Source organism: Maylandia zebra, linkage group LG17 (genome assembly GCF_041146795.1).
Source record: "Maylandia zebra isolate NMK-2024a linkage group LG17, Mzebra_GT3a, whole genome shotgun sequence".
NCBI classification, from domain to species: domain Eukaryota; kingdom Metazoa; phylum Chordata; class Actinopteri; order Cichliformes; family Cichlidae; genus Maylandia; species Maylandia zebra.
Window position 1 is genome coordinate 30,122,047 of NC_135183.1, and position 18,125 is coordinate 30,140,171.

General features: G+C 39.7%; 1 protein-coding gene across 9 annotated transcripts in view; it reads left to right on the forward strand.

Annotated features, from left to right (window-relative positions):
* The first annotated feature begins 15,449 nt into the window (after positions 1-15,449).
* Positions 15,450-18,125, forward strand: part of LOC101466122 (ninjurin-2) — a 38,098-nt gene continuing 35,422 nt past the window's right edge. For 4 of the 9 annotated variants that reach the window (XM_012918340.3, XM_004548222.4, XM_004548221.2 and 1 more), the window contains exon 1: positions 15,452-15,738. In XM_012918340.3, the coding sequence (XP_012773794.1) occupies positions 15,643-15,738 (96 nt within the window). In that variant the 5' untranslated portion in view covers positions 15,452-15,642. Of the gene's footprint in view, positions 15,739-18,125 lie in introns of all 9 variants that reach the window. The other 5 variants (XM_004548213.3, XM_004548212.3, XM_004548220.2 and 2 more) reach the window with 4 other exon arrangements.

Here is an 18,125-nt window from a genome sequence, read left to right on the forward strand (position 1 = left end):
ATGTCCAACATAGTTGCCAGTCGTTCCCAGGATTGGAAGTCCCAGAAAATTCTCCTAAAGGTTAGGTAATATGCAATGCTCAGAGAAAATGGAAAAGCCCAAGAGCTACATCTCTATAGGCCTCACTTAGCATGTTAATAATGAAAGTCCAATGAGAAAACAACAGGACATCTATGGCTTGTTTGGAAAGGTTGCATGGTGAAAGCCGCTTCTTTCTAAAATGAGCTTGGCAGCAGATTGGCAGCAAGAGAGTAAAGTGGAGATGTTTGGCCATAATGCACAAAGCCATATTTAGATAAAGCCAACTGTCAAACATGATGGTGGAGGGCCAATGATTTTGGGTTGTTTTGCAACCACAGAACCTGGGCACCTTGCAATCACTGAGTCAAATACGAACTTCTTTGTATACCAAAGTATTCTAAAGTCAAATATGAAGCTATTTGTACAACAGCTAAAGCTTGGCTGAAACTGGGTGATGTAACAGGGCAACAATCCCAAGCACAGAAGTAAATCTATAACAGAATGACAAAAAAAAAAGAAAATAATCATGGTGTCGTAATGGTCCGGTCCAGTTTAAGAAGCACGCGAATAAACAAGTGCCCACAAACTTCAATGATCTGAAGCAACATTGTAAAGAAGAGTGAGAAAAAATTTGTCCACAATGACATGAGAAATATTGATAAAGTTCTAAACTGGTGCTAAGGGTGGTCCTACAAGCTATTAAATCATGGAGCGTACTATATTTACACACACTGCTTCTGCATTTTGGCTCAGTATTTGTTAAGCAAATAATGACACAGTGTAATATGTTATGTGTTCCGTTCATCAACGGTTACAATTACCTAATTCTAAGCCCTGAAAAGGACAACATTTTTTAATGTCCATACATGTATGATCGTAGAACAGACAGAGGGTGTACTTTTCTTTTTTTTTTTCACCATGACTGTACATTCAAGCAGATCATTTTCACAGAAATTCAGTACCTTAGAGCTTCAGGCAAGCTTCATTCACTGACAAAGGGTTTTCTGAAACACACAATGCAACACTTCAACCACTTCCTTTTTTGTCATTTCTCTTTATGCCCCAGTAACCTAGTTTTATCTAACTTTGCTTCAAACACAGCGCTACCCCACTCCAGTCCGTTTTGCTTGTCCAACCTGTTTTTTCAACGTAATCTGGGTGCTGTTAGTTCTAGTTAAATGAGCCGCCATAAATCTGACGTTTAAAAAAACAATAATAATAATGATTGAAGTTATGCCAAAAGCATGAGCAATTTTGTTTGCATTTATAATAACACTCTTAAAATAACACTCTCACTCATTTTTTTTAATATTAGAATGACAACACTATTTTCATAGTCACCAGGAAATGTGATTGATTAAATTCCAGTTGGCTTATTCCACCCTTTGGCTATACTGACTCCACTACAACAACATTTCATATTATCCCCAAGTTTTACTGATAAAAGTGCAACGTTTCAGTGTTATCTTTCCTTCTATATGGTCTCTTTAAAATGCATTTCATTATTTTTCATCCTTAACGGGAGGTGCGGGCCGTGCTTTTCTGCAGTATGTGCTACAGCTTCTTTTTTGCGGAGCTTCTTACACCTCATAATGATACTAAAAGAGGTTTCTATGTGTTACAGTGCACGCTGTTAAAAGCCATCTTACTCTGGCCCTGAAACTCACCCACTCAGCACATGCAGAAGCAAGCAAAAGAAGAAGCTGGAGACCAAAGCTGAACCAAGAATATGTAAAGAGGAAATATGCAGAGGGCTGCTGACATGGCAGTGCAAGTACATCAGTTACTGGTGGGTGAATCTTCATGCGATTTGAATGTATCTATATGTAAAACATAGTGCACAATAAACACAGTATGGGTTCTTGTGTCACGTGTTTGGTGATGTCAGAAAAAATCTGACCTTCCAAGCAAGTTCCAGCAGGCTGGGGAATTTGTCGAAACTTGGCTCAGGTAGTCAAAATAAGCCTGTATGTGTATCTTTCACTTAAATAAACACCAGGGTACATCTTCTTGGCAACCTGTCTTTGTCACTGCTGCATCTCTTGCATGGTAGATACACCGATTTTTATATACTCTTGCATTTTATGTTCCTCTTTAACTGTTGCATCATATATTACCGTAATTTGATCAATGTGTGAGGCCTGTGACCAATCAGATGCTGGTTGGCTGCTATGATTACTAACTAATGCTTCTCTGCACTTAAAAAAGAAAAGCTAGCATTTGACTAATTTCTTGCTATTCTAACTTTGCCTTCTGTGGGTGTGGAAACACTTAGACTTATTTAAACGACTAATTTCTGTATTTTGAGTGCACTGATCAAGGACTGGAGCAGAATTAACATAGGAAGAGAATAGCATGGTTAATGCTTTTAAGGTCCTTTCTTTCTTTCTTTTTCTGTTTTGCATCGAAACATTAGCTTACCCTAAACTTATTTGAATTACAGCTTCCAACGAAAGTGTGTGGGTGCTTCTGAGTGTCAAAGGATGTGCTTTAAAAGCTCTCATTTTGCAACATTGAACCTGTCACTTCCCTTCTCAGTTATACTGCATGCAGCTCGCACTTTCTTTCTCTCTTTCTTTCTGAGTGCCTTTATGTGTCTGTGTATGTGTGTGTGTGTGTGTGTGTGTGTGTGTGTAGCTTTTAAAGAAAGCCTTGCACTGAGAAGGAAAAAAAGGCTCAATGTCTGGATCTACTGTGCAATGTAGGCTAATGTTTGAGATAATTAACTAATTTAGTGGCGTGTACTTGCAGTCAAATGGAATTGAGGACTGAATAATTGTGCAATACATTTTATTACCAGGTAGTGACACTAAAGAGTCCAGTCCGTTATTGCCAAAGTTTGATTGCACTTTCACTCCATTCCATACATCTCCACACAGACTTGTTAGAAACCCATTACTCTGATATATATATATATATATATATATATATATATATATATATATATACATATATATATATATATATATATGATTAGCTCTCCTTTTTTCTAATTTGCAGTTAAGAAAAAAACCCTACCATGTCATATTTAACCTGCTCATGTGCCCGCAAATGAGCACCTTTAATAGATGGCTGTGTGACAAACGACATCCAGTCACAATAATCCTCTGTATCTTTTTGCTTCCTGGTACCTCTTGGGTGTTAAATCTAAGCATTTACAAATACTTCATAGCTGAAAGGTTTCAATCGTAGAATTTGCTGGGATATTATTTAATGAAATCCAACTGCAAAATGCAGCTGAGAGAAGCCAGGACTCATAGCATGTGTGTGCTTGTTCACACCACTGTGTGCTCACATGTGCTGTAGTCTGCAGTCTGCCCTAAAGCCACATTGTAAAAATAACAGTGGCCATAAATGCCAAAGTGTTTTCATGAAATAAACTGTAAAGCCAATAACACAGGCTAAACCTTTCAGCTTTTACCACTTACTAGGTTTGCTAAAGAGACAGCTCAAGGTTCAACTGTATCCTGTCAGAATAAATATAAAACGAGAGTGCAGAAGCTGTAAATGGGAGATGAACTGTGCCAGGGGCTCAACAACTGGCTGGACCAGACATGCAAGTGTTCATCAGAAAAGCAGTGTCACTGGATTAAAAAGGAGCGCGTAGCAGGTGAAATGTTTTACATATTACCATTTTTAAGATTTGTAACAACAAAGCAATGAGTGGGTGCACCATTTTTAATTATCTGCAGCTTTGTTTTAAAATTTAATTTCCTGTTTCAAAGGGAAAGTTAACTGAAGCCACATGAAAATCAGATTTCACTTTCGGAGTGTGTGTTTTTGTGCAAATAGATGTCTGCAAAATGTGTCCACTTCCACTTTACGCTTCAAGTAGGGGTAATTTTAGACACAAGAAGAGGCATTATCAGCAATTCTACAATAGGAATATCAAAGCATTTGCTTTTCTAAATTGTTGAGGACCTTTTATTCATATGAGCATGTGATTCATTTTGTATGCAGTCTGCGAGACGGTCTCCCACATTCAGTGCTTTGCCAACCTCTTTTATCAAAGCCCCCTTGCTGTGTGTGAGTCATTCAAATTTACAGCACCTTTGGAAACATCTAGTCATCATTGGAAGAAGAGTCTGCATCTTATAATAGAGTATAATAGATGCTGCGGGAAACCAGGCCAGAGACACACTTAAATGAGTAACAATCAATTGTTGACCCATTTTTCTTTATAACTTTTCTAAAGCTGTCAAGCCTTGTCAGTGCTTTAACGTTCTGCTTGAATAGCAAAATAGTTGTGAAGGTAAAAGTAATAAAGAACAGAGCCGAATTTTATAAAAGGCTGACTGCACTCATAAACTATATTTAAACAGCTGTCATTAGAAGTGGAGGGTTATACTTTTAAGTTGCTGACAAGACCACAGCCAAGATTTTCAGTTAATAGATTAATGTATGTTAAACAAACAGGATGTTGAGGTTTTGCAGAGATGTGACCACTAACCATGTGAGGTTAACTTGTTAACATTTTGGACCTGTATTGATAATGGTGACAACGTTGGATCAAGTTAATAAGGCCCAGTCACACAAGCCTAGAGACAAATATACAGGCATTTGGCAACCTCCAGTTATGAGGTTTGGCAGGATGGGCTTTAGATTCTGTTTTTCTTTTTTTTGTGTGTTAACGTATCTGCTTTTAGCCTCAGGTGGAGTTACTGGATTGGCACTGTGCCTGTGAGTGGAAGTCTTCCCCCCCGGCTGTTCTCCCCCCACTTGTCTCCTACTGTTTAATCAAGCTGGGTATTTCCAGGCAGATGGGTGCCACAGTTCTCTGCCAGATCATCCTCGCTAACACTCAGGGCTCCAAAGTTTTCAGTAGTTTCTTGTGCTTACCCCTGTTTAACCTCCTTGCGATTACTTTGGTTCCAAGCAGACAGCCACAGAAACCTGTAATTTGCATGTATGACGTCAACTAGTCTATAAACTCTCACCAGCTACTCTCCGAGCAATTGCAAGACTGTAGAAAGTGAGGGACAAAACGTAATGTCTGCAGTTCTGAGGCACAATTTTCACTTTGATGGTGAAGGTTCTCTATTTCCAATTTGCGATGCACTTTTTCAAATTCTACTGCCGTTTGGAGAGTAGTTGGAAAGTGTTTGCAGACATTACAGGCAATTTGCCAGTGACCAGAGCAATCACAAGCAGGTTTTTTGCTGCAGCGCCCTCTTTGCAACTCATTTTACCTAGTAACAGTTAGCAACCTTCAGGAACCACTCACCACTCATTGTCTAATTGTTAGGTGATATTTATAGCTCAAAAAACATCATTCAAGCTTTCCATAGGTTTTAGGCAACATGATTGATATGTTTTTTTCATTACTTATACTTTCTTTAGCAGCAGAAAAACAAAAACAAACTTTAAACAGAGCAATTAGCCAAGACTATAAGTCGAACATTAAGCTGAAGTGACTGTAAAACAACTAATCACTCCCTAATAAAGAGTCTCCTCAGCTTATCCAATTTAACACCAGTTAGTGAACGCAGAAGAGGTTTAACAGTGTAGTTCCCACTCACTCTGACCTCTTTAACCCTTTAAAGCCGGTGGTGTTGTCTGCGCAGAAACATTGGGTAGGATGTTTTCTCAGGTAGGAGGGATTCCCAGAACACCGGAACCACGTAAGGTAGCGCAATAATATTTTTTGCATATAAAACCAGAGGAGTTGTACTTACATCTGATGCCATCAGCTTGTCCTAAGTCACAGTTTCCTTCCACATATAGCTTTGCAAAAATTGCATAAAAAGCGCTTGCAGGAATAAAAATATAATATTCCAGAAACACGCTTTGCCGATCCGATCAGCTGTTTGTAACACTTCCTAGTTGGAATAGACGTCAGCGCGAACTATCGCATGTCTGCCAGTACCTGCCTGAAACCGGAAGTGACGTCATTTTCGCGGAAAATGTAGTTTTTTACTTGTAGGCCGCATAAGCCTTTACTGGTGTTTTTAAAAGTCATGTTTGACATTATGCTTTTCTGAATAGTTTCTGGGATGCTTAGAACTCAAATTGCACTGCTTTAAATAGTTTATTTTGATGCACATGCTGTTTTCTTTGCAAATTTGCATTCTAGGATTGTTTTTAGTTTTTTCTGCAGTATATAAAAATTGGTGTATCTCAAAAATAAAAATATGAAGACACTCAAAATAAATTTCCTGTTGTTGTAAACAATTTTGTGCAACTTTTTTGTATTTAAAGTTTTGAGGGATAAAGCTCTTAAATTTCTCTAAGTAGAAATATATGTAAAAGACAAAACAAAAACAATTTTCAATTTTTTTGTAGTTTATTGCACTTTTTTGCAATTTATGTAGTTACTATGGACTTAATGCATACATATTATTAAAATTTGGGCTATAACAGATGTATTGATGTATAGCAACTTGAAATGCTCCCAAAAATGGCACTACAGCATGTAAAAATATAAAGTAAGCTCTGGCGGACTTGGTTCTATGGTAGGTCTTAAAGGGTTAACTACTATAGGTCGAAGCATTGTTTTGTTCATTAATGCCAAAAACTTGTCACAGACCAAGCTTTAAAAACTCAGATGCACTATATGTATGTATGTATACTATATGCTTGTTTCATACAGAGATTAGTGTGCTTGTATGTGTATGAAAAGACTCAAGTAAAAATGGCAAACTACAACAAATGTCCTGAGCAGGTGGAAGATGAAAGTGTGCACCTGCTCATCTGTCAGTGAAAACAAACTAGCGCTTTGATCTGTTACACCGTCATCCCACAGTTCCCCGCTGCATCGGATGTGTATGTTTGTCTGCTAATGCGGGCATTACAGTGTGAGTTTTGTTCGGCCCAGCGATGCTTATGGTATCAGATCAAGTAACATGTTTAGATGTACAAATTCGCCTTATTAACTTTGAAATTGTGAAGTGTTTTATCCTTCCAGCCAGAGAGTGTGCGTATTATGGGTATTGTGGGGAAATTGTACTATTGGGTATCTGCATAATAAATCATAAATCAATGTAAAGGTTAAGACATTTAAGTTTAAGTAAAAGCTAGTGAAGCAGTATTTATGCTTTGGAGCACGTCATGGAATGTAAGTGGCTGTAATGGCTCCCGATGTGATGGAAACATGACTGTGTGCACGCGTGTGTGTGTGCACGCATGCGCATTACTGCAGTGAAAACCTTTGGAGCATAAAGGCCCTTTTATCAGTGCTTGGATGAGAGACTGGTACTGTCTGCTTAGTGTGCATGTGTGTGTATGACAGCAATGTACAAAGCGAGAGGTCAGTACTGCCTGGTACTCAGCTGCTGAAGCCCTATCTTTGTGTGTGTGTGTGTGTGTGTGTGTGTGTGTGTGTGTGTGTGAGAGAGAGAGAGAGAGAGCGCGCGAGAGAGAGAGAAAGAGACAGACAGAGAGAGAAAAAGAGATGGGATGAGAGCATGAACAAATGACTAATGGCACAAAAACAATGCATAATGACAAAGTGTCACATCACAGCTGATTTTAGGTTTTTTGGAGTTTGAATCAAGTCTTAGGTCATTTAAGACAAGCCCAAGATAAGCTTCAAATGAGGTCTCAAGCATTGTCTCAATTAACTGTTTGCTGTGAGTGGAAGCAAACAGCCTGCTTTGTTATTGTTGCATTGTCTTTCACAGTTTCCATGCCCACATGGCTCACTTGCAGGCTCCTTGATTCCAGATAAGATTAAACAAAAGCAGCTTCCTGTGTCTTGCTGAGACTTGCCAACTAAAATGTCAGCTGTTGCTGACAAATTTTATGCACTGTAGCTTGCTGGAGATGAGCTTATATTAGCAATATACATTGGTTAATAAATTGCTAAAGTGTTTATAAGTACTGAGGTTAAAACCGATGTCGTATAAGGTGCTTGCCGTTGACATTACGTTGAGCCCACTTGTCTTTGTGCTCCTTTTTTGCGCAGGAGCACTTAGATGCATGAACAGAAGGAGCATTGCAAACCCCGAGTCAAAGATACATCCCATAATGCACCGGGACACATATTCAGTGTTGAATGTTTGGGGTCTTTCAACATCATGTAACCTCACTCAGCCAAGCCAGCCAGGGTTGATCAAGTCCTGGCTTGTGTTCCAGCAGCACTGGCCCACAGACCATTCCCCCTGATTCAAAGCCATCTGGAAGCCCTCCATGGCAGACTCGATTGCTTTCCTTTTTGTAGCACTTGAGATCCCAAGTAGCTCATAGACCTTGCACAGAGGCTTACAAGAAAAGCCTCTGCACACCACTTCGATAGGCTCACACCATGCCTTCCAGATTCTCCTTCAATACAGGGAGAAGCCTCCTGTTATTAGTGGGCTGATACCCCTTAAACCACAGCCAGTCACTGGCATCACATCATAATTGGACAATCCCTATGTGGTTGAGATTTCACAGTATCCATAGTAGTCTGCAGTGAACATTTCTTGAGAATAAACAAAATATTATTTCAATTTTGCATTAGTATTGTTAACTATTAATTATCTATTAGTAAATGTTCAGATAAGATGTCCCATGCTTTTTTAGAGGGCACAATACCACCTGGACCCAAACCCAGACTTAAACCTTTAGTTTGTGGATCCCTGCTTTGAAGACTTTAGATTACATTTTAGCCATCTTGGGTTTTTTTGGAGGAAGAGACATGCCTACTTGGAAGACAGTGAAGTGTTAAATTATCAGTTAATATCAGTAAACTTGGTGAGAAAGGGCATCAATATGGATGCATTAGTGGTGAGGAACATTCAAATAAAATAGTGGAGTTTCACTCTCAAAAGTACAAAGTACAGAAGGACTGTTAGTGCAGTTAACTACACAGCATGCCGTAATGTTTGACCGATAGTTGCATGCTTCTCGAGGCACCAGCACTATAACCACAGTCAGGAGGTACAGTTCAATGATTTGAATTACCTTAAGTCATGCTCAGATGCCAGCATGATGATGAAAACCAATTCTTTCAAACTCCTTGCACCAGAAGTAATGAGGCATTTTTCTGTTGTTTATGTATGGCCTGTAAACTCATATCTTCTTGTAATTTTGTATCACGTGTGCATTGCCTTTTTTTCTAATGGTTTGAACTACTTTTCCACCTAGCTTGAGTTAGTCAAATCAATCTCTCCCTAGGGTAACTTTGGTGTAGTTCAACTTTTTCCAGCTGGGTACATAGAGGTGTATTCAAAGTAGCCTCCCCAACACTGCTAAGACTGTAGATGGCATTAGTTGCCTCCATACATGTGTGTGTCCTCGTTCACGTACACAGGACATCCCAAACAAGGACACTTTCATAGAAAAATTGCTTCAGAATGCTAAGTTTGCACCATGCTGCCATTTTAACATATTTACTTATGTTTTTCCTGCATTGCCTTAACCAAGATCTTGCAGGATAATTTTAGAAAGTGCACACTGCTTCTTTTTGTTTACAGCTTGCATATAAAAAGAAAGTCGGTAGTGCTCTCTAAAATGCCTCCCATTGCATTCCCAGTAAAGGGCTCACAGAAACAATTCATACCTTAACTCCTCATTATGAGTGTCATGCCTGCAGCTCTAAGTAGATTTAAAACACCACATGGTCCTTCAAGGGTTTCTGAGGGCGAACACTATTCACCCTGGTCCATGTGGTGTGTGTATCACTTTTACCTTGACAAGTAACATGACTCATTTTTCATCCAATTTAAATGGTTGCGTGCAAATCACAACAGAAATCTGCTTGGATGCTATAAATAAAATACATTCCATTAAAAGTATTCCAGTTCCGGGCACTGAAGTCTTTTAGCTCCCATTCAGTGTTTTGCACGGTATTGTAAGTGATTCACAACAAGTCAAGTCGAGTCAAGTCAGTCTTATCTATCTAATCCACTATCACATATCGCATTTGCCTTAAGGTGGTTTAGAATGTGTACAAAATTCAGCCCTCTTTTGTAATTCTATTATGAATTTGGAAAGGGAAGTAAATACCTCTAAAATACTCTGGGGAGGAGCACAGATCCCACTTTAAGTAAAGAAAGCAACACCTTCATACAGCATTGTTTACAGTCAAGCTAAACTGCTACATGAAGAGCTAAAGCAGCACAAAGCTCTGGGATTACTGAAGCAAAATGAAACACATGAGCTTAAGCGCTAACTGCTCTTTAGTTCCCATTTGCACATTCAGTAGTTAAAAACCTCCTTGTTGAAGGTTTGAACTCAAGAAGCTTCTCCATAAAGTGCCATTTTATCTTTACAGTGAAACACTATTTTTGAGAGGGATTACACATTTAGCTGCTGGTCAAAAACCCACTGTAGGTCTCTGTAAACCATGGCAGTAAGTAAAGATTTTAGCCCATAAGTGGAACTATTTTGTCTCCACAGCAGGTATTATTTTAAGCAAGAACTGGGTTAAAGTCAGCGTGCTCTCTAGCTGGCACAGTCCAAAGACTCTCTGTTTCTAGGAACCGAAGAATGAAAAGGTTTGGCTGAGTAATGAGATGTCTCGTGTAAACAGTGGTTTCTAGGAACGATTACGGAATTTTAAAAAAACTTGTGGGCACAACAGTTGGCTTTTAACCTCTCATTTACGGATTAACTTGGAATCTATTACTTAAATGGGCCAACAAACTTCACATAAGTCAAGTAGCCCATTTCAGGCTGTTAAATAATTACTATTCATCTCCAAATCCCTTAAAGACGACAGATGTTTAATTCTGGAAAACCACAGAAGCAAAAATAATTCCTCGGACAGTGTCAGCTGAGATTAGTACAGTTCCTGGAAGCTGAAAGCAGCAAACTAAAAAAGAAGTGAAAGGGAAGATATTTCTGCTTTTAACCGCACTGACACATATCTAAAATTTGAGAGGAAAAGCTCTGTAGCAAAGATATATTGCATAATAATTCTAGTAAGCTGCTTATCTTTAATGCTGACACATCCATTCAGTGGTTGTATTGTCCTTTTATTTTAATTAAATGTCATCTGATTTATCTCTGGTGTTAGTTTCAGTTTCAAGCATGTTAGTGTGGCGACTGCTCCTAAAGGACATCTTTGTTTACAACGTCAGGCTATTTTTCGTTTCATGATGTGCCAAATGTTTGCAGTTGGTGAAAGGTCAGGACTGCAGACAGTCACTTTCTCCTATGAAGCCATGCTGCTGTAACAGATGCAGTTACATTAGCATTATCTTGCTGAAATATGCAAGGTTTTCCCTAAAAAGGAGAGCCTGGATGGGAGTGTATGTTGCTCTAAAACCTGTATCTGCCTTTCAGCACTCATTTTGCCTTTCCAGTGTAAGATGCTAATTCCATATGGTTTTGAACTGAAGGCAGGTCTCTCTCATCTTTAGTTTTGAAGAGCGTTCCAATTTGCCTCAGTTGATTTTATTGAGCTTTGGCCCACAGACATTTCTGGATGATGTTCATGTACGGCCTCCTCTGTGCATGATAGCGCTTTGTAGATGGCGCGATAAACTGTGTTGACATACAGTGATTACTCAAAGTGCTGTGATTTTGATCAAAGAATCATCCCTGTTTTCGATGTAGTGCTACCTGAGGACTGAAGATCACGGCTATGCAATATATATTTTTGCCTTTGAGCACAGAGATTTGGCCACATTATTTTGATGATATTAGGTACTGTAGATGCTGTGTTCAAACTCTTTTCATTATTTTACACTTAAAAATGTTCATCTTGTTCCACAAATTACAGAAAGGTTTTTGCAGTCTTGTGAACTAACTTCTATCTTTACTTCTGAGAAACCTGGATGCGTTTTTATATCCAATCATGTTAATAACCTGTAACCAATTAATCTAATTAGTTCAAAAGGTAGGCAGCACGGTGGCACGGTGGTTAGCACTGTTGCCGCACAGCAAGAAGGTCCTGAGTTCAATTCCAACATCAGGCCGGGGTCTTTCTGTGTGGAGTTTGCATGTTCTCCCCGTGTTTGCGTGGGTTCTCTCCGGGTACTCCGGCTTCCTCCCACCGTCCAAAGACATGCAGCTTGTGGGGATAGGTTAATTGGATAATCCAAATTGTCACTAGGTATGAATGTGAGTGCGAATGGTTGTCTGTCCCTGTGTGTTGGCCCTGCGACAGACTGGCGACCTGTCCAGGGTGTACCCCGCCTCTCGCCCTATGACAGCTGGGATAGGCTCCAGCGCCCCCCGCGACCCTGAAAAGGACAAGCGGAAGCGAATGGATGGATGGATGGATAGTTCAAAAGGTTCCTACAGCTCTTTCTTTTTAGTAGCACTTACTTACCAACCTTTTATTGTCTGGTCTCAACCTTTTTTTTAGATCTGTTGTTCAAAATGATTGAAATTTTTCCATGAAACAGTAAAATATCTCAGTTTTTTTGTATTGCTACATTGTTTCTGAATTTGCTGTGTGCTATGTTCTCTCACTTCACACAATGAAACTCTTCCCTTCTGAGATTTTTGAGGATTTGTGTTTAGAGCAGTTTATTTAGTTATTTTTGACCTTGAATGTTAATGTCTTTAAAAAAAGAGAGAAGAAAACACTTGCTTTGTTGAGTTAAATACGTATGAGTGAGAAAGAAAGAGAAGTAAAATAACAACAGATCATAAGTTTGTGCCGTTGCTGTATTTGTTTATGGAGGGTTATTTTTGGTGCCTTTTTCAGTTCCTGTATTTCTCAGTCGAGCTCTAACAGAGGCCATTAAATTATGTACTATAATAAACCTGTTTTTTTACATTATAAAAGTTTTGTTGTTCTAGTCCTAAATGGTCGCCAGCTAGTGTATCTTTGGATCTGAACAGATACTAATGGGTAACATATCGAGAGTAATCTGTAAGCCAGCTGGGCTAAATTTAAAGTCAGAATTTTTCAGTGTAAGTTTTTCTTGACTAGAGTTTAAAATGGGCTGGGACTGTCACATTTTGGATGATTCTTTTATTTACAGTATGTTTTAGGTACTATATAGATGGATTTAGATTTAGCACAGATTAGAAAGCTGGCCTGTTTATTTGTTGGATATTTATCTGGCAACAATATTTTAATATGTCTGGGCTATTGGATGGAGTCACACCTAAATTTACACAAAAGTCTTTAATATTTAAATGATCATAAAAATTGTAGCTGCCTGTAAAAAACAACAACCCCAAAACAAATTCTAACCAATAAAAAGTGTCAGGCTGGAGAATGATTAACAGAGAGCTAAGACGTAAGTTGCACCTTTGGGTGATAATCTTTTTAGGGTTGTCATTAGACTTGTCATTTGTTGTAACATAAAGCTGCTTTTAAAGCTTCACAGTTAACCAACAAAAAAAAATCACTGTCAATGTCAATAAATGACTCATTTGTATTCATTTAAATGAATAAAAATGCGATTTTAAGTCAACTACAGTCAATCACCTGTTAGCTAACATAGCAGCTAGCTGGCTAAACTTAGCTTATTTTTTGCTAACATTGTCACCAGCAAGGTATTACCTCATGTCACATAATTATTAACTATGTGGAGTTTGTAATGTAATTTTTGTTGTATTTCTTTACTGACGTCACTAATTAGTAGACTCACTTTATCATTTTGTCAAGTCATTATAAGTCGTTGTTTATGTTTCTTACTTTAAGTGTTGTAGGTGGGGAGAGGAGGTGAATTATGTAAAGGGACTCTGATGTTATGTGGTAAAATAGGCAACCAAAACAGTTGTGGAAAGCCTAATATTTCTTAAGTGGTATGAAAAATGTTACAAAGTTAACCTTGAGAGTAGCAAAGCATTTCACTCATCAATAGTAGTCTGCAGCCAAGCAGATAGTTTTGGTATAACGTGTCCAGTTTTTGAGATAGCTGCATGTTGAAATTATATGGCCTGTGTCCACATAATATACACTCAACAAAAATATAAACGCAACACCTTTGTTACTGCTCCCATTCCCCATGGGATGGACGTAGAGACCTAAAATTCATTCCAGATACACAATATAACCATCCCTCCCAAACAGTGGTCACAAATCAGTCCAAATGTGTGGTAGTGGGCACATCTGCTATATTGAGATAATCCATCCCACCTCACAGGTGTGCCACATTAGGATGCTGATCTGACATCATGAGTAGTGCACAGGTGTACCTCAGACTGCCCACAACAAAAGGCCACCCTGGAATGTGCAGTTTTATCTCACAGCAAAATGCCACAGATGCAACAAGCAATGAGGGAGCGTGCAATTGGCATGCTGACAGCAGAAATGTCAACCAGATCTGTCGCCCGTGCATTGAATGTTCATTTCTCAACCATAAGCCGTCTCCACAGGCGTTCCAGAGAATATGGCAGCACATCCAACCGGCCTCACAACCGCAGACCTCGTGTAACCACACCAGCCCAGGACCTCCACATCCAGCAGGTTCACCTCCAAGATCGTCTGAGACCAGCCACCCAGACAGCTGCTGGAACAATTGGTTTGCACAACCAAACAATTTCTGCACAAACTGTCAGAAACCGTCTCAGGGACGCTCAACTGCATGCCCGTCGTCCTCATCGGGGTCTTGACCTGACTCCAGCTCGTCGCCATAACAGACTTGTGTGGGCAAATGCTCACATTCGATGGCGTCTGGCACGTTGGAGAGGTGTGCGCTTCACGGATGAATCATGGTTCACATTGTTCAGGGCAGATGGCAGCTGAGAATGTCCCAGTTCTTGCATGGCCAGCATACTCACCGGACATGTCACCCATTGAGCATGTTCGGGATGTGCTTGACCGGCGTATACGACAGCGTGTACCAGTTCCCACGAATATCCAACAACCTCGCACAGCCATTGAAGTGGAGTGGACCAACATTCCACAGGCCAAAATTGACAATCTGATAGACTCCATGCGACGATGTGTTGCACTGCATGAGGCAAATGGTGGTCACACCAGATACTGACCGGTTCTGGGTCCCCAGACCCCCAATAGCGCAAAAAACTGCACATTCCAGGGTGGCCTTTTGTTGTGGGCAGTCTGAGGTACACCTGTGCACTACTCATGATGTCAGATCAGCATCCTGATGTGGCACACCTGTGAGGTGGGATGGATTATCTCAATATAGCAGATGTGCCCACTACCACACATTTGGACTGATTTGTGACCACTGTTTGGGAGGGATGGTTATATTGTGTATCTGGAATGAATTTTAGGTCTCTACGTCCATCCCATGGGGAATGGGAGCAGTAACAAAGGTGTTGCGTTTATATTTTTGTTGAGTGTAGTATGGAGCATAGTTTCACAGAGCCTGGGCTCCTTGAATTTAAAAAGCTGCAAACTCCCAACAATGAAGCCTCAGTGCTTTACTGGGAGCACACCTGACCTCAGTTAATTTGACAGAAATACAGCAATGCGTTTGTTGTGCAAACAGGCACAAATAGACACACAAAATAGGTATTTGTTTTCGAGCCTTTTAGAATTTTTTAATAGATTAAAGGAGAGAATACTGGCAAAAAAAAAAAGACAGTGGGAAACTGAAAGAGTGCAAAGCGAGAGTCAGGCACAGGGAGAGAGACCAGGGTAGGCTGAATAAGCTGTTTGTTTGTCCCTCTGTTGTCCACCCTGGGCTTGCCTTGTGCCTGGCGTCCAGGGTGATTTCCCTTCACAACGACCACTGCCGCTCTTGCATTAGTATTTTCACTGCTGTGAGAGTAGCATTCAAGGGTGTACTGTGTTTAGTTGCTTGCTCCTCAACGGGCCTCATTATGCAGGGAATGGGAAAGACCGAGAGAGGAGAGCAGGGCCGAGACATCGACCTGACATCGCTGAGATCCACCATGCCAGCCAGCGGGCCCCTTCAGGTTAGTATACTTAAAAAGGCAGAAAAACTTATAAATAACTATAGATGAATTGCTTATTTTATTAAGCAAAAGCATTGCCTTCCTATCTGCCTTCCTTTTATTTCACCCTCTTCCTTAGTTCCTATTTCCCTCACTCTTTAATCTGACTTTTTTCTTAGTCCTGAGAGTTTGTTACTCTGAATCATTGCTTCTATCTTGGCTTTACCACAAAGCTGTGGTATGTTCTGCCTGTGTGAGAGCTGAGGATCAAAAGGCTGCCCTGTGGTTCTCTTGGTTAGGTTAAGTGCCTGTACTCGATCCCAAGACTAAGACACAACTACAGCATCCATCAAATATCAATTAGGGCCTGGGTGCAAAGGTTAATAATACCTTTTAAAGTAGCTGTGGGTCAAAGAAACAGGTATGCACGAATATAGAGATAGAAAAGGGGTCGTAGTATAATTGGAGTTTTTAGAGGTTGCATTTATTTTTTGATATTCCCATACTTTACACACGAATTTAAGCTACATTTAGTTTATTCACAAATATTTTGGATTTTATTCAAAAAGATTGAAGCTTCTTTTTTCAAATAATCATCTGCCTCAATTTCACAGAAGTTATAGATATTTACATAACTGTTCCTGGTGTCTTCTGCTGGTCTGTAATAGAGGTAACAGGGTTCCTCCACATCAACCAGCAGAGCTATCAGTTACTGGCACAGTATTTTTAGCTACACAGTCTCCAGTGAACAAAGTGGGATTACTTAAGACAAGCTGTGTGTGTTTGTGTGCGTGAGTGTGTGTGAGACAGTGATAGATGTGGAAGACAGGGTATTCGCTCAGTTCATCAGCATATGTAAATGTCCATATTACATATAAATTTATTGTATATACATCATTTTGGTATGTAAATGATGTGTGTAAAATTCTCAATGAGATAAGCAGAATTCTGGATCTTAAATAAAGTGCTGTTTGCTTCTTTTTGTACATACATTTTTGGAAATGCATGCTTTTTCAACGCAGACAGTAAATGTCCTTTTCGGTGACCCCCTACTGTTATCACATTAGCGACAACTTTATTCTATCTCATAGGTTATCTGCCCGCTAACCACATCCAAATGTAGCATGAATGCTTGTACTGTTTATTCATAAAACTGAGATTCATAACACACTCTTTGACTTTTCACCAGTTCTGTTTTGATAAGTCGTAATCTGATAACAGTTAAACAGAGAACAATGTTACAGTTTATTGAAATGGTATTCAGCATATCTGTAGCACGGGTATGAATATGAATGAATGTGAATATATTAGCAGCAACTAATAAGACAGGAAGGCTTGAAGAGAGAGAAGAAAAAGACTTGTTTGGATAAGCTGAGAACCTGTACAGTACCATTTGGCCACGTTCTGCCACTAGTGACTCCAGTGATAATAACATCACTTTAATGTATATCTGCAGATGTCAAGTCCTCCCCGGAACTATTCATTTGAACCATAGTGGCATAATTATATGATGACAGACACAAGGAGGGAAATGTGGGATCTTCAGTAAAGCAGAAACAAGTTTACCAAAGCATGCGTGCACATGAATGCGTGTTTAAGGAAGCGTGTGTTTAAGAACTCACTCTTTCAGCACAATATGCATCCCGTATGTTATGCCAGCTCAAACTTGTGGTCTGTGTGTATATGACTAATGCTAATGCCTTTATTCATGTCATATGTATTTGTTGTGTTGTGCCAACAGCCAGTTTAAAATCAAAACACTTGCATCAAGGTACTTTATACTTTACAGTATTCTAGTAAATACCCCAACAATCAGATTAAATTTTCTGTGCAAGCACTTTGTGACTGTGGGAAAGAAAAGCTCTCTTTTAACAGGGGAAAATAACCAGCGAAACCAGGCTCAGCGAGTTGCAGTCATCAGCAGCGACAAGAGCAAAAAATTGCATCATTGAATTGAATAATGAAAAAGGTTGGCAAATAAGGGTTGTCAGATATACACACAGTGCTTTTAGTGTTTACGGAGCAAACATCTGACCATCATCTGAATTTGTCTCAAGACACACTCAGAATATCTTTGTCATGTGATTAAAAAAATAGCTATAAATTGAGCTTGATATAGGCAGTAGGTGGTCATCCATGTAGTCACCTGTCCAGGCTTTACCTCACCTCCTGCTCAGTGTCATCTAGAATAATAACAATAATGTATACTTTATTGATCCCCGTGGGGAAATTACTTGTTTTTCTCTGCATTTGACCCATTCACTCAGTGAAGCAGTTGGTAGCCACTAAGCAAGCGCCCGGGGAGCAGTGAGTAGGGACGGTACCTTGCTCAGGGTAGCCATTCAGTGGATTCGAACCCCCGACCTTCCAATCATGGAGAAACTACTCTACCTACTGACCTATCCCTG